The following is a 21,866-nucleotide window of genomic DNA, read 5'->3' as shown; positions in this document are numbered from 1 at the left end:
GAGCAACCCTCAAGATAAGCACAGATCATTTCTTTTTAACATCACCAAAGACTTCTGATGTTTCAGAAGTATTTGCGGGAGAATTAGACCATGTCACTGACGTCACTGGAGAGGAATTAGATTGTTCATTCAACCCATGCAAAATGGCAAGTGACCAAATACTTTCAGGTTATTCAACATGAGGAACATGATGAAATGACAAATAAGTGGTGATGTTGGTGATAATGAGCTAGTTTACCATAATCTTTTTTAGCTAGGTTCCAAGGACTAGATGAAGAGCTTAGATGTTCTGGTAATACTTACTTTGCATGATTATATGCTTCAATCTCTTCCAGTAATATGCTGTCATTCAAAGAAAAAGGCCTGGTCTTTGCCAAGATTTTAAGTACTACTCCTGCTTCGGAGCCAACAAATATGACAGTGTAGTTCTGGTAGGGTCCAGCAGCGTGGTCTACAGCAATTGCTGTCAATCTGTATCTAGCAAGACCAGAAGGCACATAATTATCAGCAAGTTGTCTTGTTTTCGTTTTCACAGGTGTTACTTTTGAACTGTCATACCTGACACGTGTTTTGGTAAACCAGGGCTCCTCAGTGACTGAGGGAACAGCTGAGTCCATCAATGGATGAGATTTGATGAAGGAGAGCGTTTCGTCTGGGAAATCAATGGAGGTTTTGTAAGCCTCTGCTAGGCCATGTTTTGCACAGCAGCCAGGTCTGAAATGAGAACAATATTGTTTTCCTCTTGATATTTTAGTTAATGAGAGAAGGCAGCCGGTTAATGAGCATCCTTATGGCTGAAGCATCAAGCTCTGCTTTGGGTTTTACCCAGCAAGGCACTCAAGAGTGCAGCTGATTTAAGGTAGTTCTTTACAGGGACAATGTTATGACATTGTGAGTTAAGAACCTTTTACCTTGGCTTTGGTACTTTGTCTTCAGGTACAGCTGTCCAAACAGAGTCAGGAGTCTTTTGTTCTTTAAATCTTCCTTTGAAGACTTTCTCAATGTCATCCATGCTGAAAGCACACACTGCTGAACCAGGGATGCTGTAAAATTTGAAAAATAGTTTCAAGAACTCAGATTACAATGGCACCAATCTCAGTGTAAGAGAGAACCTGAGATCTGCCTTTGATGAAAGGTTGCTCATTTCTTACCTGTTGAGCTGTGTGGTGAATACACCCACAACAGTGGGCACTCCATTGATTTCTATGATGTCCGTGATGGACTGCAGAACATCAAAGTAGAAGAAAGAATCCCCAGGAACTGAGCAGTTGAGCCGAGCTTTCAGAAAGGATGTCCAGTGCTTCTCCAGGACCCTTTGGGAGCCCCCCATGTCATTTTTGCAGATGCGTGCCACACGGGAATACACAGCCTGTAAAAGGAAAAGAGAAGGAAAAAGGGAGAGAGGCTTGAGAGATGCTAGGGAAACAGTGCTTGTTTCTGAACTCTTAATAAAACACCAAGATAATGTTGTTAACAGGAAGCTGCCATTTATCTGCACAGAGATGATGAAAGCAAATGGTGTTCAGCTCGTAGTGCACAGGCATCTTAATGTATCACCAAGCAAATGCATCTCCACAGTTTGCTCCCACCCTTTTCACCTTCAAAATCATATTGTTAGTGAGATTTAAAGACTTTAATTAACCATGTGTAAGGGATTTAATAATTTATTGTAGAATATCCTTCCATGGTGAGGCATGAGTATTATACTCTGTACTGGCATGACTGAATTATTCAATATCCAGGGACATTAGAGAAACTTCTTTGAAGCTCTCCTTTTGTGTTGTTTTCTTTTGTTTCTTTAATAAGCATGAAAACACCCTCAGCTTTTCCAGTACTTGGCACAAGAGTTAAGGCAACAGCAGCACTGAGGCAACAGCACATTGAAAGACACCTGTAGCGAGCTCACTGACAGTGAGAACAGAAACAGCTTTTTGGTTGAAGAATGCACTGCTCTAGTTTGCCTTTTCTCCCCTCCCTGTAAATTATAACCATGGTAAAACTGTGCAAGCTTTGTCCTAGTTCCTTCTTCATATTATGAACTGTACTTGTTTCTGATGCTGTTTTAGGATGAACTCCTTCTGCTGTGACTCAACGCTCACGGTGCTGATACTGACCTTGCCTAAAGTGTTGTGCTCTACAGCAATTTCTCGGAAGAAGAAATAAACATAGTTCCCATATTCTATGGCATGGAGGAAGTGTGGCTCTGCAAGAAAGAGCAAGGAGAAGTTACTTCAAAGAACTGCTCAATGGGCACATGACAGTGACACTGTGAGACTTGGCAGCTCCTGCCCAGGTCCACACCAGCCAAGGGGAGCTCCAGTCCTACAGGTACTTCGGGATGTCCATGTACAGCTGCACTGGAGTTCAAATTAACTTCAAGTCTTTAGCATTGGCTAATGTACTGTAACAAGGCCCCACAGAAATTGTATTACAACTAAGGTATTTTGTTACTACAAATTCATTTGTTGAAGGATTTAACAAAAATTTTGTCTGGTTTTTTTTGCATTATGCAGCTTTTTAATATTCTGAAAGCCTCATACATGCTGACATTGTAGCATGTGTAAACCAGGCTGACTGTGAATAACCTGACCTTCTGTGCCCCTGAAATGACATTTGCCATGTGTATGGGAAAATACTCCCCAAATTACCTTTTATCCATTTGGAGTCATACTTTATTGTTCTTAAGGCAGATCCATCCCCCATGCTGCGATAAATAACAGCATCACTTGCCAGGAAATCTGCTACTGTTGCCGAATACAATTTTCCATCTAAAATGGAAGTTGAAAACATGGTATTAAGAGGCCTTTAATAATCTAGAGAATTCTGACCAGCCTGTATTTTTCCCCATTTCTTTACTGTCACACTTCCCCAGACTGCTGTAACCTATTTATTAACAGGTCAGCTTCTAATCCTTTGGAGGCCCTTTAAAAAATTTAAGAGCGGGGGCACCATGACACCTTTAGCTTTCCTGTGCTTGCTTTAAAAGCTCTCTGTCTCCTTTGGTGTCATTAATCATTTAGACTCATTACAAGTAAAAGTTCTTACCAGCAAAGAGGGCGACATTGGTTTGTCTGGCATCAAATGGGCATCTTGCCAAACCACTAATTTCCTCCCCATCATACTCTAATGTATTCAACTAGAGAAGAAAAATAAATGGGTGATAGTGTCATTTCTATTTTGTGCACTGGCACAAAAGCAAAACATTGTCTTTCCACAAAACTTAATTCAGCACATTGGCTTCTGTCTGTTTTTATTTCACCTTGAAGCACTCTCCAGGCACACTGGTGCCTGGCTATGGTATAACCAGTGCAAGCAAAACCAGTAACAGATTAACGACATCTTCAGTACTCTTACCCGATAGTATCTGCACATAGGGTTAAATGCATTTGTTCCACAGACAAACACCATCTCATCATTTCTTGGAACAAAGACTTTAATGAAGTTATGGCATTCATCCTGAAAAGAGAGTAAAATGTATTAATCACAAACTCCATGTATATAATAAATACTAGTGTCATTTTTCTATAATGTGATAAACTTACTTTGTGTTTGCCTTTCATAGCACAGTTCTCTCTGTCCTGCTGCTTTGATCTCCACGTTAATTTCTGAAAGGAAATGGAACATTTGAATTCCTTGCCACAGCAAATTCTTAAAACAACCCATTAAAATGAAAGAAAACACCTCTCCCTTTCCAGCAGGCATCTACTCACCTTGCTTGGGATAACTTCTGATTTCGGAACTTCATTTAAGTTTACAGTATAAACCTGGTCCCTGTTTGCAGAGTAAAAAGACAGCAGTAAATTCATTAATTCCGTGCCTCTATATTTGATAAGCCAAATCTATTTTTAAAATGTTATGTTAGACCAGCAACTTCTATGAAATAGAATTGTGTGTTTAATGTAAATGGAAGAAGGTTGTTCATGTGTAACATGGGGTGGCTTTGATTTTTATTGCTGTGGTCCTGACATAGCACCTGCAGTGTCCAGCTGTCCATCCCGGTCTGCCCATTCTGCTGAGGACTAACCCGGGCTGTAAATATGTAAGTGTGTTATCCTCACTTCCTACAGCCCTGACGTGTCAGTCCAAGTTTAAAATTATCAGGAGAGGTTTTTATCAGGCAGGGCAGTAATATAAAAGAGGGAAAAGAGCATTTGATCATTGGTTTAAGCTTAACTACAGTAACTGCAGCCTTCAAATCCAATTTTCATGCACTGGCCATAGATATGGTATATTTCTCTGGGAAATTCTGCCCCAATTCTAATTTTTATCGTATTCTGCACATTTTTCTAAATGAATTTTACACATAAATGCAAAACCAGAAGAGAAAAGAATTTTAATCTAATGAACTGAGTGAAGGAAAATTACCTGCCAGTGATATAAAGTGTGTCTCGAATTTTCAACATTAGTTGGAAGTCCAGTCTGTGCTGAGATTCATTGCCTGAAGGGCGTCCTCTAAATACTGGATATTGCCTTGAATCTGCAAGTAAAAATGGGCTACACCATCACTCAGGATTATAGAGCTAAAGAATCAATATATGGCATTGATTAGCTGTATATACTAGGTGTAGAAGGGTTTAAACTAAATTCCTTGAGTAATGTCTTGAATATAAATGAGGAAAAGATGGCTAATGTCAGCAAATGTTCTTTTTCCTGAAATTATTGCTGTATTTCTGATTGCTTTTTTAAGAAAATGATTAAGTGTTCTATTAAAGATACAAAGCCAGTAAACACATTTCAATTTGAAAGGAATCAGATTTTTTTTTAATTTCCCATGGTGGGGGGCAAGGAAAAAAAAATAAAATCAACATTAGAACTTTTTCCCTGGTGCTTATCAGCACTTTATGCAGATTACTTACAGTGGTAGTCCACGACGTTGATGGGGTCCTCGTCTTCGGGGAAGCTGACGGCCCGGCACGGGGACAGGCTCAGCAGTGTCACCAAGGCACAGAGCACGGGGAGCCTCATGGCTGGGGACAGGTGACAGCACTGCTCAACTACCTGCACACAGGACAGGGACACAGCGGTGAGGCTGCGGCAGCATGGGACACTGGCAGCAGGGGACACTGCTGGGAAACTGCTGCGTGACACGGCCCTGCTCCAGGCTGCTCTGAACCATTGATGGTCGCTAATTCTTGGCTGGATTTGCAGGCATTTCCAAAGAAATGACAACTGTCAGCCCATTTAATTCACAGAATCGGAAATAGAACATACAGGCTGCTGACCTGGCAAGAAATATTGTCAAACTTGGGATTAGAATTTTAATTAAACTGCAATCTCTTTCCATCCTCTCAATCACCAAATGTCATCCAACACACCCTTTTCCCATGCAGCACCTAAATCTCATCCACAAAGCGTCATGACACACACAATGTGTCTGAACATCCCTGCTGCGTTTAATGTCATTGTTTGTTTCCAGGCTGTGCCATCTCAGTGCTCAGCCCAATGTCCCATTGTCACAGACCTGATGTCCAGGAGCAGGCACCTGATGCTCTGCCTTGTGCAGCAACTTACACCTGTGCAAGTAAAGTAAAAGTAAAGTAAATGCAAAATGCTGCCCCTGCAGTGTGACAGCGTTGTCACACACTTCACAAGGGTGGCAAGAGACTCAAATGGGGATGCAATGCTGAACCACCTTCCCAAGATCCCACTTTCCCCCTCACTCTATCTCCTACTGTCAAAGGCTTCAGAGGCTTTCACCTGGGGGTTGTGTGTGTGTGCTCTGCAGATCAGACAGCACAGATCATGACAGCACCACAACATTACACAACAAAGCTTTTAAGAGGGGAAGGGAAACATAACTTCTTCAATTAAACCACAGGGATATTTCAGTGAGCAGAATGTAACTACTCAAGTTGCAATTTGGGTAGGATGCAAGAAAACTCATCTCAAAGTGAAATGTGATCCTTAATGACTGCAAGTGGACTGGGCAGGGGTCATATTTCTCATTAGAAACCTGGCAATGTAGTATTATTCCCTCCTCCAACCTTTTGGAGGCATTCATTCAGCCCCGACTCACAGGTCAGAGCTCTGAGTCATCAGCTCAGTGCCTTGCAGTTGCTGAAATTGGTTATTAAATGCTTTGTCTAAACAGAAAAAAACCCCAAACCTTTCCATTTTAATGTTTTAACACTTTCAGTGAGAAGAATATGTTGCCAACACAAAGTGCCAGACCTGATCCAGCAAAGCACAAAAGTATTATTCATTTAATAATTTGAAAAGCAATTAAAAACCCTCTTCATAACAACACTTAGCCTTTCAGTAATGCTTATGGGGGACGAAAATGCTGTATTTGTTAATTGATCCTATGGCTGGCTAGGGGCAGGGCTTCCTCCTTCCAGAGGCTGCTGAGCTGTCAGTTTGGGCTGCACTGTGAGGAGAGCAGCTGAACGGCTGGGAACATTTGGGGATGGGGTGGGGGTGTTGTCTGGATGCCTGCCCATTACAGACTGACCTGGAAAGAAGCATTTTCACTGTTAATGATATTTCTGTATCTCAGTCCACCAGTCCAGAACGAATGGGCTGTGCTCTTAGTCAAGATTGATGAGTGCAGTGGTTAATAAACACTAATGATTCCTGGCACTTTCCCTCTGCTCTTCCTTGTCCTGACATGGCCTCTTCAGCTGAAGCATCTCGCGTTAAATTACTAATGAGCAAACTTAAAACAAACTGGAATTAATAAAGTTAGTCAAATTAGTTCTTTCTTGTGAAAGCACCATTAGAGCAAAGTCCTGCAGCACTGTGGCTCCCAGACACAATAACAAATCATTAATGCTTGCACAATCTTTTTTTTTTGGGGGGCTTTTTGTAAGGAAAAGCAGGCTCCAAAGATCCAGCCCATTCCTTTTCCAGTGAAAGACAAAGGGGAGACACATAAACTGCACGTTGAGTTGGTGCACAGTAACATCTATAAGGTGCTTAGTAAAAGTCTTCCCTGAAGCCTTGTTTTCTTGGAGAACAAATGAATACAAATTGCCAAAGAGCAAGAAGCTCTCCCAGACATGTAGGCTGCAGTCAGCATAGAAGATGAGGCTGCTTGTGGCCCACATCATGACTCAAAGAGACCCTGGCCCAGCTTCAAACTGCACACAACTTGCAAATTGTACAAGTTCCACCTGTACCAAGCAGGGGCATGTAACAGGAAGCTTCTTTTCCCTTCCAGTGTTCCATCTGGGAAGAATAGACTGGGGTGACAATCACAAATCTTCCATGTAACCTGCCTTACAGAGGCAGATACTGACTTCTGGACTCCAGGAAATGGCTGCAGAAAAAAGGGCAACTTATATTTGTTTTTAGGTCACAATTGTCAAAGGGCAACTTGTTTTTAGGTCATGATTATCATGGCCAATATGCAGCAAACTGTCACAAAAGCAAACAGGAAACAACTGAAATGCCAGGTAAATAAAGTATCAGTTCTTTCAAACAGATTTAAATTTCAGGCAGGGTATCAAACTCACTAAAAGAATGCAAAGTTTTGTAAATGTAAATCCAGAGGATGTGTTTCCCCAGAGGTTGCATCCAGAGCAGAAACAAACTCACATTCCCCCAAAAACCCTCAAACATCTCAGGGTACTCCAGAGATGAACCCTGAGAACACACAGGACAGGAATAGTTATGTTCAGCAATCTTTTCTAACTAAACATCATCTGTTGCAAATCTTTATCAAAGAAAATACTGACATGAAGAACAGACCTTGGTCACAAGAAGACAGAAAAGCAGACAGAGAGTTGCACTGGATCAGCAAACCACAGGTAATCACTTCTCACCAGCCAGGCAACAAGTAGAGATTTCTTTATTATTTTGCTTGGAAAATTACTAAAAGAATATTAACAGTAGCTCTGCTTTCCAGCTACATATGAAAAGAAAATTCACCTGCTTCAAGAGGCTCTTAAATGCAGCTTTTATCTGGTTGGACACAGGCTCGAGATCAGAACCACTGCAGAGAGAATAAACTGGGAAGAGCAGCTGTTTCCTGGATAATCAGAAAAATGGGCTCCATCTAGCCCTTGGAGCAGGGGTTTATGACAGCCAGGTGTAGCCTTCTGGTAGACACAGATAGATTGGTCTGAAAGACGTAATTCCTGCCACATTCAAACCTTTCAGTGGAGGCCACTACTGGGGACTACAAATAACAATGCTGAAATATCTGTTAGGCCTGAAATAGCTGATTACGAAATGCTGGCAATGTCTACCTTCAAGAAAATGCAGAAAACATTCATACTCTGGGTTTGATTATTTTCCCCTGCCAGGATTCAGCCCAGTCTTTGATTAATTTCTCTTATAAATCTCATTCCTAGCATTTCTGCTAGAAAACAATCCATGGCAAGTACAATGTTTGGAAATTACCATATTGCTATCCTTGTTTTGCAGCTGGGGAATTGAGGCACAGATCAAGGCTGAGTTTGTGGCCCAGGCCAAGCACCAAAAAAGCTTTTTCAAAGGTTCTGAGCTGCTTGGGGTCAGATGTGCCCCTTCCCTGCAGCATGGGCACACTGAGCAGTGTCCCTCAGGTGAAAATGGGGTTACAGATCAGAGCTCCTCTGGCCACGTGGCCTGTGCCATAATGAGTTGTGTCTGCAAGGAGAAAGAACTAGAGGTGTAAATGTTAACTGGTGGCAAAAATCCACCTTGTTAAGGAGGAGAGCAACCTGCCTGAGACAGGCCTCAGGGAGATGCTGTTGGTCAGATGGGAGGCAGGCAGTTGTCCCAAGTAATAAACTGGCTCTTTGTGGCTGCCACCTTTCAATCTCAGATAGAAATCCCATCCTTCAATTCCTGATTGGGGGAATCCAGAGAAGCAGGATATAATTCCTGTTAAAATATGAGCCTGCCTTCAAACAATCACACACGAAGGGGAACAGGCTGGTGTTTCTTGCCCATTAATCTATTCCAGCCTTTGACAACGTGCTGGTGACGCTCCATCAATCATCTTTCTGTGCACTGCCACGTAAAAGAGAAGGGGGAAGGGAAAGGGCATTCAGCCAGCTGGGGAGAAGCAAAATATAAAATGGCTCCAAACCAGACTGATGCAATATTTTCTACTTACTGGGAAAAAAAAAATCTTAAAAATCTTCTTAACACGATAAATGCTTCCCAAAATGCTAAGCACAGACAGGAGTGCAGTACAGCAAACCCAGGCTCAAGTTCAAGACAGGTCAGAGCAAAAGATACATCCTAAAAGTGTGGAGAGTTTGGCAAGGAATGGAGGAAAGGGTTGCAATAATAAAAGCTGACTAAATGAGTACATCACCTTCCTGCTCCACCAGACCCAGGCTGTTGGGTGAGACCAAGGATCCCCTCTGTGCTTGTAGTACAAGTTGGCCGTAATGTTGAGGGGGGACAGGCAGAATTGATTAGTAATATGCTGAGCTTAGTCAATTTATGTTGATGTGGTTTCCCACAATCCCAGCTGACTGGACTTGGACAAATCAGGAAATCCCTGCTGTCCTCTGTTTCTTCCTGCATGCAAATGGCTCCCTGACGGCACTAATTAGTGCAAAGGCACTGATTAGTGTCTTTCTCAGATGGCACCTTCTGAAATTTTGAGCATGAAACCACTCTAATAATAAAAGTTAAGCCAAAACAAAATTTTTTTTTTACTGCTGCTTGTTCACAGATGTTCAACAAGTTTCTGAGGGCCTACAGCTGAGACTTCAGTCCCTGATGCAGAGTGAAGCTGATCTTGTGCAAAACCCAGCAACCTCCACTGAAACAAGCCCTGCTGAGGGGCTCAGGGCAGCCCTGGACAGTGGCTTCAGGCCCTGAGCCCTTGGCCAAAGCAGCACTTTGCAGCTCTTCAACCAGAAGAACACTCCAATAACAAAGATCTATTGGCCAGGCTAGAGCAAATCACAGATTCCACCTGCACCCAAACAAAGGCTGAATGGGAAGTCACTTGTGTTTAGCACCTCTCCCCTTTATTTTGGATGCAAAGGACTAGTGCAGAAAGGATAAAAATCTTGTTTAGTGCAGTCTCAGGGATTATCAGGGATTATCTTTTGATGTACAAATCACTTATAGTCTACAGCAGTTAAAAAACACTACCTGGAAAGGGTATGGTTCAAGTTCTGGGCTTCATGAAGGTAAAAGCCTGCAGGCAGTGACTCTGCTTAGGGGGGCTAAGGATTTGCACCTGAGTTTACTTTACTTGCTGATGGTAACTGCGGCTGGGGGGGGAAGTTCAACTTGAGCCAGCTGCAGAGAGAACACAGCTCACCAGTGAGTGCAGAGTACAGAAAGGGAGTGCTGCTCAATTTCAGATTGTCAACCAGGTCAATCCTTTCAGAAGACAAAATGTTTAGAAGAAAATACATGAAGGTGGTACAGGCTGTCTTCAGGGGCACCCTAGACTTGTAGAAATATACACATTGGCAACCAGAGATGCACCAGAACATCCACCCAGAATAGCACCTCATCCCTACTGTGACTGGAGTAAAATAACTCCAGAGCAGAGCCACGCACTGGGGGAACCAGGCAAAAGTGTGTTTTAGTAATCAAAATAGGAAAATGGAGCCTTTTTGTACCATCTGAGTTGAAATATAAAACCAGCATGGCCCAGGGTCTGGTGTTTCAAACTCTAGAGAGGGAGCCAACAATTCTTTTTCCTATCTCTATTTTTTGGTCTTAGTCTTTTTTTTTAATGTCTTACTGTGTGAAATGTGTATGATGAGTCATTTGCTTACAAGCCAGAAAGTATTCCACATAGAATGCAACATTTGCCTTAAAAATCTGTATCAGTATTTCTGATAGGAAAGGCAGGGGATTAGATTCCCATTTTAGGTCATATCTATACATAGGTTTTCCAGTGATGCAATTGCATTATAGTGTGGTAAGTCCTCCCAAAACAGGGATACAACAACATCAATGCAAGTGTGATTTTCTTTATAATGTCTTCTTTTTAATGTCATTCCAGTATGTGTTTCTCCTAATGAAGGCTGACTTCAATAAAGTTCCTGAAGGCAATGCCTGACACAGAGGTTTACAGTAAATTCAAATCTCAGAGATTCTCTATGATGTGATAAATCCATGTTGTGGAATTTGGTGACAGATTATTTCAGTTAATTATCAAATAACACAGGAAAATATTTGTGGCTATAATGAAAGAAAGGTACTGAATTCTTGCAGTCCCTTTCAGGAACATGAGGCATGATTTTGTATGAATGAATAGGAAATAACTCTTTCTGTCCTATACACCCAAATGTAAACTTGCAGTATGCAGCCATCCTTACTTTTTATAACAACTTTAAAGTCTGCAGCTCTGAGGAAAAAAAAATTAGGATATTTAGAGCTGAGATATTAATTGAGCATGAAAGTGCAAATAACAGGTCTGTTATTTTAAGATAATACTTGACTTCTTTTAAGGATTCTGCATTAACACCTCTTGATCTATGCCTAAGTAAAAAAAGATAGTTTAATATTAAAGTGATGAAACTCTACCAGTGAGTATCACAGCTTTCATCTTAATTGGCTTATGGCACTGCCAGCTACACTTCAGTTGTTTGCAGGCTTTGAACGTTGCAGCAAGCGCACCCCTCTTGCTCTAGAACGAGTTGACAGAACTTGCAAAATGGCTGGGGTGACTTTTAATGATGCAAGTGTTTAGTGGTTGATTAGAAGCACTTTGAGGGCTAAATTCTCTTGTGATCAGAAATTTACTTGAACACCAGATAGTTTCAGCAGGAAAGGAAATAAAATGCTAAGCAAACTGTAAGTGATTGCCTCAATTATGGTTATTTTAAGTTAATTTTTGAGACTGAATGTTAACTACCTTCTCTTACAAGGTTGACATGGAAGTCCTGCACCTGAAACCAACCTTGGATTTCAGCTAACAACTATGGTCACATCTGTTCTGTTTTGCAGAGCTCCTGCAGGACATGCTTTTCCTACAAGCTTGCCAGGGCTGGGCTATCAGTGATGGAGTGCAAGGTGCTTTAACTCCAGCAGTGCTCTGGATCCACCATTTTAGCAGACCTGCATTTCATTAATTCAAACTGTTCATGCCCAGCTGGGACTGCCCTAGGATATACTAAATTTATTCGTGGAGGTGTCCACAGACTGGTGCAGAGAATGTCAGTACAGTGACCTCTGTTCCATACTCTGGGCACTGATCCTCCATTAATTCCTGGCCATGGGCAGCAGGAATTCCTACCCCTGCCCTGACCCCAACCCCAGAAAAGCAAAGCCACCCTGCTGGGGAGAGCAGCTGTGGCTCATCAAGGTGAAGTCCTGAGCACCTCCAGCTTCCAGTTGTGTCAGAGGTGTCTGATGCTTTTGATTAATGTGTTTTAGACCAAATACTTTTATCCTGAAAACTAGGGAGAACCTTTAAACCATAATGGCAAAGACCTAATTATCTCCTGAAGTACACACAGGCTTGGATGTAGGTTCAGTAACACTCAAACTACCTCCCTTGGCCTGAAACAAAAGCCTAAAACCTGACCAAAGTATCACTTTTCCCCCCTCTAGGAGGGTTGGCTGCAAGTGTGGGTCAGTGCTGTAAGTGAAGGAAGTCAGTGTTCTTCCTGTAAGCCTGCAGATCATGATTTACATAGCAAAACTGCCACTCATTTCAGCATGGTTAGGCATCATCTGATAAGGTAACTCTGAGACAGGAATAAACCAGTACTTGCAGGTGAGGACACAACAAAGGTCTCAGGCACAACTTGCACAAGTCCAGCTGACGCCACAGCCCAGGGAGTTGCTGGCAGCACCCTGGGCCTGCTGTGTCCCAGCCCTGCTGTGAACCAGCCCCGCAGAAAGCAGTCTAAGCAGCCAAAGCAGCCTTCCCCTGAGCAGGGCTGCAGCCCCATCCTGAGATAAGTGCTGCCCATCTGAGGCCTGGCTGGAGCCCAGGAGGTCAGGGTTTGCCTACTGCATGAAGTGAATGGGATGTTTTGAAATGGAAGGGAGGTTTGGGGGAAGGAATATGCACCAACAAGCAGGGCAGATGGAGAAAAAAGGGATTTGCACTGTGGAAAGGGCACATCTGCTGTTCAACAGGCTGTGCCTCAGACAATGTTGCTGTCAACCTCACTCCAGAAAGCGTCACTTCTTTCCACCCACCCTTCTCCCCTGCTACAAACACCCCTCCAGCATCTCAACACCGTGCCTTGCTGGAGCATTGCTGGCTTGAGTTGCTGCTGCTGGGGAAAGGCTGCTGCATGTCACTGCTCTCACTCCAGAGAGAAGGTAAATGGCTGCGGAAAATGCAAAGGGAGAGACAGGAGAGGACTCCACCGGCAAGAGGCACGTGAGAGATCTTAAACACTGTGCTGGTATTCTCTGAGTGCCATTCTCAGGGCTGGAACAGTCAGCCAGCCTTGTCTGCAGGAATACTGCCCACAGAGACTGGGGAACAACGTGCTTTTAACTAGCCTTGCCTTTTCTGCACGGACAAATCTGGTAGCAGGCCACCCAGTTACCTATTTATATATGCAAAGCATGTGCTCTGCCCCTTTTCTGGGCACCATCAATTACATGCACAAAACATAGGCATGAAAACCTGGAGGAACCTTGAGCTTGAAGTTAACAATTGCTATTATCTTGTTAGGATTAAAGATTAACTATGCCAGTAAAAGGATGTGTTATGAAATGTCTTTCCCAGGCTTACAGTAAATAGAGAGTTTCGTTTTCTTGGTTCTATTTTTTTTTCTTTATCTCAAAGTCTTCTCAGGATTTAGAGTAATTATTAAAAAGGGCTGCTTTTATTTACCATAACACCAAAATGTTGTCACTTGCCACGTGACTGCTCATACTTTCATTTGAGATGTCGTGCAGAAACACATGGAAATCTGGTGAAGGCAAACCAATTTTAGAACATGTTCCGAGCAATTGTTTTGCAGCACTGCCCTACAGTATGAAGTCTCTTCCATTTCTTAAATTGCCTAATCAAATGCAGACTCTGTTCCAGTCACGCTAAATTTTCACATAATGGCAGAAAAATACTTCTTTCTAGCCTAGCAGTGAACAGTTGGATCACATTATCACATTTGCTGCCTTTGTAGTCTCCAAGTGTGTATTTGTGTGTGTATGTATATACATATTCACAGGGGAGGGGGGAACACCGTGCTCATTTGACACCCTGGGGATGGTCAGAGGGACAGGGACACACCTTGAGAGGTGCCTGTGCTGAGGGTCTCTTGGGGGTATCTGGCTTACCAGAAACACAGAGCGGTAGGGAAAAATTTATTTTTGTGTATTTAAAAATCAGATGTATTAGTGCAGCATTTGATCTGGCAGATTCCTGGCCCTGCATTCTGTTGAAGTTATTACACTGATATAAATGCACTAAGGTAAACTGCACCTATTTGTTGCCAGTTTGGGGCTGGAGACAGGACTGTGAAATGTGTGCCATGGCTCTCCCTGCTCTGGGTCCCAAGCTTGGGCACATCCCTGTGCTGATTTGGGGAACTCTGCACCACAGAACTGCCCATTGTGCACAGAGCAAGCACAACCTGCAGAGCCCATCCATGGCAGTGTTTGCAGCTGGATGCAGCCATGCTGGGCTCAGCTCTCCCCCCTCTCTGCTTTACTTGGGCTCCATCACCTCATGACAACATTCACTCTGCAAGACAGGGAAATATTTGCATCACAATACTTTGGCATTTTGACTTGTGAGCCACAGAGAAGTCACAGATCAGACCTTTCAGAGTAAAATGTTAAAAAATATATATTCAAATCAGTAACACATGGACTGATGGTGCTTGAATTAAGGTCAGAAGGAAATCTCTGCCAAATCAGGGAATGAGACTTAGGGCTTTAAAGCTTTCTATTACAGCCTGTTCCATTCTCTCTTCCACATTGGCCTCCCCAGATCCCCAATACAATTACAATGTTTCCTTAAATCCTTGGGTTGTCACAAGGAATATTAGCCAGTGTAACAACACGACAAGATAACCATACCTATCCCCCACACTATTTACGTCGGCAGGTCTATTTTTCTTACCCCTCTGTGCCAAATATTTAGGTTTGTGCTGGCACAGCTTGCTGCTGAAGAGCACTGTTCAGCCATGAGCAGCGTTTGTTATGTTTTTGGTGAGGATGAAAACCTGATGCTTTAGGGGGAGGAAAAGCCATAATCCACTCTCACAGTAAAACCTGTACAGTGGTATGCAAGACAAAAAATTTCTATCCATACTCTTGCAGGAAATCAGATTAATCCCCAAAGCATGAGATTTGATTATTTTTGTCTGAGGTTATCATCAAGGAAAAAAATTACATAATGCTAAAAATATCCACACAGCTTTTACTTTATGAAGAAAATATGATTTACTGAGCAAAAACAAATTACTGGCTTTTCGGTGTTAATCTTTGATAAACACGTGCTGGGTTAAAGAAAGTGTCACAGAGAGAAGTTTGCAAATTGAAGGAAACCATTCAACTCTGCAAGATTATTTCCCCCCTCCCTTATTACTCCTTTCATGAGACACCTGGGGATATTGTTCACACACTGTTGACAGCTTTCCCACTACTGCTTTTCCTCTGTTATCTGCTCCCTTCTCTTCAGCACTCGTCCCCAGGTGGCAATACACAAAAGAGCTATATTTGCAAGGGGTGCCAAAGCTGGCTCTTGGACAGCCATTGAAGAGCCAGAGGGCCCTCTCCTGCCTTCCAGGTTGGCTGCTTCAAGTTGTTTCCCCAGGGCCCTGACCCACCAGGCAGTGCTCTGGCATTTCACCCCTGGAGCTGCACTGCTCAGGGAACACCCGCACTGCCCTTTCCTGCTCTGGCTACCACCTCACCAACAGGCAGAGCCACGCTCCCTCACTCTGGGCTACGTTCAAGGGCCATCTAAAATTGCAATACTTAGCCTTAACTATACATGGAGGCTTTTTTAAAATTAAATACACATTTTTCTTCTCTGTGGTCTCCCAAAACACAATGGTTACACAGCCCGATGGGGCATGAAGGTGTACAACATGGGAAGGGGGTACCTAAATGGAGGTACAGCATAAACAAGGGCTTGACATACAAGCATGAAGATTTTCTTCCAACCCCAAAGTGCATCTGTCATGACAGACAGACACAGAAATAGCAGCAACACTTTGTGCTGGTGCTGCAGTCCCTGCCCACCCCCAGCGCCCGGGAAGAGAGGCAGCAGCACTTGAGGGAAATACCTTTTGTTTCACACCACAATAAAGCTCTGAGGAGGGCTCTACCCAACATAGGTGTGAGCTGGTTCTTTACCACTGCTTGAGAAAGAGAGTCCCAGCTGCCATGACCATTTGGTAAAATAAAGATGAACTGTGTAGCTCACATTAAGAAAAGCCTATTGTTGCAGTAATAGCTGAGCTGAGTGACCGGCTGATCAGCTCTCATCTCTTCTGAGGTTTCACTCCCACCGCTGGTGGGCAGCCAGTCTGTGATGCTGCTCCCCAACAGTCACTCGTTACTCTTCTAGATGAGCAACTCTGTGCTTGCCTCCCTGCTGTCCCTCACACACTTGAAGAGCCCCCTAGCAGGCATCTGCCAATTAACTCCTCATTCTCATCCCAGGCTCTCTTCAAAGCTCCCCTTTGCCTCTGATGCCAGAGCCCGTGTGCCCCCTGTCCCCGACACACGCAGCTCGGCTGTGTTTAGGTGGCTCTGCCCCAGCACAGCCGCTGATTATGCAGGTCAGCACGGCTCTCCTGCTTCCAGAGGCCACTGCCCGACTGTACCCGTCTGCCATCTCTTCTTTTAAACCATCCACTGTGGGAACAGGATCCATCCCTTTCATTCTGTGTTTTCCCCAGTGCCCATCCAATTAGAAACTGGGCTGCGATTTGGCTCTTAGATGTAACGGTTAAAAAAAAGTAACGGCAACAACAAACCTTTCTGCAGGGAGCGTCTCTGTGTGCAAATACGACCTCTGTTATGTTACCAAGGTCAGGCAGACCAAGGCCAATCTGCTGTGTGAGAATATAAATCAAAGCTGTCCAGGGACTGATTTCGTTTACAAAGGTTTGTAACCATTCTGGACATAACAAATGTTACTTGCTTGCCTGAGCTCCTTGCTCCTCCTCTTCCACCGCCACTTCTTTGCTCCTCCACTCCCACCAAGCCCCTCCCTTCCCACTAATACCTCTTGACCTCCTTTGCTCTTGAAAGCAAAAGTTCTCTTCTAGCAAGAAAGCAGTGGCTCACACATGACAGACAGCCATGCTAGGCCAATTTATTTAAATTATGCAAAAATCTCAACAAGTAAAATTAGCATAGAGTCACAAGTACATTCACCTGCTGGTTACCTGCCATTCAAAGCACACGTCAGAATTAAAACAACAAATGCCGTAACAACTTCTTTCCTATTGCATTCATAGATCTGCAAAACAAACCAAGGAAAGCATCTGTAGCAAGTATTAGAGTCTGGGCACAGATCCTGTGAAATCACATGGTTTCCGTTGTGGAACTAAAAAGGCTTCTACAAGAATGTGTGAAATACACAGCCGAAATTCTCCATTTCTTTCTGTGCTCCTTGGCAGTTTGTGTGGCTAAGTTAAAGTGGCAAGTTCTGTTTCTGTAGCTGGCACTTCCCAAGCTCACCCCAGCCTGCACACTGAGCACACACAGGATGCAGCCAGCAAGCTCCCTCTCGAGTATGGACAGAGTTAATGTCGTCCCACTCCAAACAACAGGTTGCTGTCTCCAAACTGGAGCCTTGAAAAGCAAGAGTCCAGCAGTTGCCTCACTCCTCCCAGCTATTCTCCAGCCCTTCCTTCTGCAGGTGTGCACACCGAGCTGCAGTGGGGCTGGGCAGGGGCACCAGAATGAAAGAAACTTCACGTTCTGGATGTTAACTTTAGTTACCAGAGCCAGACAATGCTGCCAGTGGCGTGGAAGAAAAAATTGCTGTAGCCAGCTGTGCTGTTCACAGTCGGGTGGTTTCTGTGTAGCTCCAAATGGTTATGGAGCCAGTAGCCTGTTGTGGCCAAGGACAGGATGATGGATGGTCTACACACACTGTCCAAGCAGGGAGAATGGCAGAAGTTCACTTCAGGGTTGTTAAAATGCTAATCTGGGCTACTTAACAAAAGCTGAATGGAAAAGAAAAGTTAGGGAAATCAATACTACTCATATGTTGTATATATGCACGGCAGATTTGATTTCTGTGGTTAACACAAACATTTGACTTTGGAAGTGGGACAATTCAACAGTCATCCTGTCTGAATAAACTGAACCAACTTCTGATATTAGCTGTACTGTAATTACTGTCAAGCCACGACGAGGGAAATCAGGCTATGGCAACAACACACGGAGCTCCACAAACAGCATGGAAAGGGCAGTAACACTGTTCTCACTGCACACCTCTTCCATGTGACATGGGAACAAATCACAACCCACTTTCTTTTGAACTCAAGGCTGGCAGCTATTCACAGAACAAATAACAGCTTAATAAAATGGCTTAGATGGATTTTAACAGTAACTGCAGTAGCTTATCGGATGCATAAGAAGGGATCATCTGTTCGAGCAGCAGTTTTGACGAAAGCAACATTTGAACTGTTTTAATTACATACAGAGTTGCTAAGACTGAAAATAACTTGTGCTACTCAATGCCAGTAATATGCCTTATTCCATCTTTTCTTAATTACTTGTGGAGCAAATTGTTACTTTATCAAGTGGAAAGGTATCTGATTTTATCAATCTGGAATTGGAGGTATGTTTAACATATGAGTATGTAATCAACCATCATCTCCTCTGTTCAGTTAGCAAACACACAGACTAAACCTTGAAAAATATCAGAGACTGCAACATAAGTAAGCTCCACATAAGCTTATACAGGCACAGAAGCTGTTGAAGTACCTGTTTCCTTTGTCTTACCAAAAAAGACTAGAACTGAAAGAGTCTCCGTCATACCACTTTTCCACACCTGATGAAAACTGACCATATTCACCCCTAATCTCTACTTGACTTCAGATTTCAAACTGCTTTTTATTTTTCAGAAGGACAAACAAGCATAGCATTTCAACATTTCCATGCAGGTTCTGTCCATCTAAGTGGCTACAGCTGACTTCAGGGGACACTGAGTCCTGTGTTAAGTGCACTAATGTTTTGAAAGAATTAAAAACCTATAAAAATTCAGAACTGAAATCTGAATGTGACCAACTGTACTTAGACCAGAAGATACACTATTACAAATGCCTAATATACACTTTGAACTGAACTTCCAAGGTGGACTTTTCCTTCACACAGTCGGTCCTGTCCTCTCATGACAGGACTGACTGGCTCAAAGATCAACTGCGAGTGAATTGCATCTATAATTAAGCATTCCATGTAAATGTGCTCTTCATAAATAGACAGCAAAGTTATGGCGGTTCCAGGGGCTGAAATATCTGCTCTAACAGTCAGCTCAGCTCAGGCATTCCCAGAAACGTTCAGATGGTCCAGCTCAAAGGGCGCGGGAGGCTGGGGGGAAAACCCGCAGCCACACAGCTGGTTTGTGGAGCTCTGACAGGGCCATCACTGTATTCCTGGCACACACTCCTGCATCACACAAAGCACATTTAGAAAATGATGTTATCTCTGTTGCATCTCACCATAAAGGAGAGCAGGTAGTGACAGACTGCAGGATATGGGGGAGGAAGGTTCACTGTAACGAAAGGTGCAGATGAAAGTGAGAAGCTGGTTAAATAAACCAACGTAGAGCCTCTGGGTTATACTTTTTTGGCTGCCTTTCTGAAAACAAATCTGAGCTACATAATTCAGAATCCTAATAAATTCTTACTACAAACTTTTCCTTCCCGATTTAAAAAAACCCTGAGCTTTATATTAGTTAACACAAAAACTGCTGAAGTTCATAATTATATAGAGAAGAAATCAGAGCACTAAGCTGGCAATTTGTTTTTATCTAAGCCAGAGTAAATGTTTATACAATATCTGCCAACATAACAAAATATGCCCGTCACTTACAACATTAAACATGATTCCATACAGCTTAATTTACTGAAAGGAACTCAAGTAGACTTCAGAGGTGCACAGAATTTTATAGTGTGAATAAAGCAGGGAAAACGTCTATTCTCTTTTGCCACAAAAGTAATTGCAAAGCTTTACAATGAGCTTCCTGTTGGACTTGGGAAAAGGAGAGAACCTCAGAAAATTCTCTGTGAAAGTATTTGTATGTGAGAGCAACAGACCAGCAGTAAATGCCTCTAAGACAGTAGGAAGCTGTTTCTTCAAATAATATTTAGGGAACATTAGTAAGACCAACAACTTGAAGCACAAAGGTATCCCAGTAAAGATGCATGTTTTTTTTTTCCCCCAAAGGGAATAACCAGGAGAAAAAAATGCCACACATTTACAGAGCACTGAACAGTATTCTGGAGGAAGTTTGCTGCAATTCCTGCACATTATGTGTGAAGCGTGTGTGTGTGTGTACATGGATAAGCTACAATACCATCTGTACAGCAAGTGCCACATATGTGAGCATTATGAACCATCATTGCTGCTGCTATGCTCAAAAGTAAATGTATTCTAAGCCACACACAAATACAAATACAAATGACTTTACACACTGAGGGCTGAATTTTGCTCAAATTACTCACAGGCTAATGCTTGTGCTACAGACATAATCTTGACCAGAAGTAATTAAAAACCGTGAGATTGGCAGAAGCCCACTAATTTAAGACCAGTTATATTCATGCTAACAAGTGGGATTTCCACCGGAACTACAATTTTTTCAACACATCAACCTAAAGCAGTTAATCCAATTTTTCAACTCACAAGATAAAAACACAACAACCATAAAAAAAAAAAAAAAAAAACAACCCTCCACAACCACCCCACAGCCCTTTAAAATACAGGCGTAATAGCCACCTAGATATATCTGTGTGACCTTTCATTTCCATTCATCCTTATAAATAATAAAGAAGGCTTTAAACCCTTTCTAATTACTCCTTGAAAGCAGCTGTATCGGTTTCTGCAGATGAAACGCCCCCACCCCCCCAGAAAAAAAAAAAACCAAAGTTTCCCCGCTCGGCACCTGAGCATTGTTTTCGACAGGAGGGCGGGCGCGGAGCTGCCCCTGCCGCGGCACGGGGATAATTCAGAACTGACTCCAGTATTTGTTTCCATCCATTATTGATGGGGAGCTGGAAACGCGGCTCCCTCTGCCTCCCAGCGCCCGGCTGCTGCCGGGGAGCCCGTAAATCACGGCTCGCCAGGCTCCCCGCCCCGCCGGCAGCGCCGAGCCCCGGCCCGGCCCGGCTCAGCCCCCGACGCGGCGCCAGCCCCGACTCACCCCAAGCGCCCCGGGGCGACTTCGCCGGGGATAAACCCGACAGCTCCGCTTCGGCTGCCCCGTCTGCGGCCGGCGCCGGCTCCCGCCCGCTCCGCTCGGCAGCGCCGCCGCGCTCCGGCCGCTCTCCCCGGTACCTGCAGCCGCCGCGCCGCTGCCCGCGGCCGCCGCCCGCCGGCGGGGCCCGCTCCGCCCGCCGTCCCCCGCCGGGCGCCCCATCCCGGCGCTGCGCTGGGAGCCGGGGCGGCGCGGGGGAGGCGCGCCCGGCAGAGCCCACCCCCGCTCCACCTCCCGCCAATGGATTTATTCTCGCCCGCGCCTCGCACCGCGGCGGCCCCCGGCCCGCGCCCCGGCAGCGCACAACTTTTCGGGCTCACCGCAGCGGGAGCGCGGCCCGCGGCCGCCGGCGGAGCTCGGCCAGTCGCGCCATGGCGGGCGGGACCGGCACCGCCCCGGCCGCTGCCCTCCGCCTCCGCCTCCCCCGCCGCGGGCAGCGCCGGGCGCCGCCCCGACACCGACGCCGGCCCCGCCGGCTGTGCGGGGCTCCGGCAAACTTCGGCCGTAGTTTTACCCCTCCCAGCCCACCTCGGCAAACCTGCCCCCGCCCCGAGGCCGCCGAGGTAAACAGCTGGAGCGAAGCCATCGAGAATTTGTTTTGTTC

The 21,866-nt window shown here is 44.3% G+C and overlaps 1 protein-coding gene across 2 annotated transcripts in view; it reads right to left on the bottom strand.

Annotated features, from left to right (window-relative positions):
- Positions 1-21,322, bottom strand: part of SEMA6D (semaphorin 6D) — a 31,067-nt gene extending 9,745 nt beyond the window's left edge. The window contains exons 1-13 of one of the 2 annotated variants that reach the window (XM_058811041.1): positions 21,209-21,322; positions 4,857-4,998; positions 4,366-4,477; positions 3,711-3,771; positions 3,543-3,605; positions 3,355-3,456; positions 3,046-3,136; positions 2,649-2,768; positions 2,115-2,203; positions 1,152-1,369; positions 912-1,043; positions 559-714; positions 304-477 (exon numbers count right to left, since the gene is read on the bottom strand). In XM_058811041.1, coding sequence (XP_058667024.1) covers positions 304-477; positions 559-714; positions 912-1,043; positions 1,152-1,369; positions 2,115-2,203; positions 2,649-2,768; positions 3,046-3,136; positions 3,355-3,456; positions 3,543-3,605; positions 3,711-3,771; positions 4,366-4,477; positions 4,857-4,965 — 1,427 coding nt within the window. In that variant the 5' untranslated portion in view covers positions 4,966-4,998; positions 21,209-21,322. Of the gene's footprint in view, positions 1-303; positions 715-911; positions 1,044-1,151; positions 1,370-2,114; positions 2,204-2,648; positions 2,769-3,045; positions 3,137-3,354; positions 3,457-3,542; positions 3,606-3,710; positions 3,772-4,365; positions 4,478-4,856; positions 4,999-21,208 lie in introns of both variants that reach the window. The other variant, XM_058811040.1, reaches the window with a different exon arrangement.
- Positions 21,323-21,866: the final 544 nt, after the last annotated feature.

Source organism: Ammospiza caudacuta, chromosome 10 (assembly GCF_027887145.1).
Source record: "Ammospiza caudacuta isolate bAmmCau1 chromosome 10, bAmmCau1.pri, whole genome shotgun sequence".
Taxonomy (NCBI): domain Eukaryota; kingdom Metazoa; phylum Chordata; class Aves; order Passeriformes; family Passerellidae; genus Ammospiza; species Ammospiza caudacuta.
The sequence above is the reverse complement of the archived record's forward strand: the minus strand, read 5'-3'. Positions and strand labels throughout refer to the sequence as shown.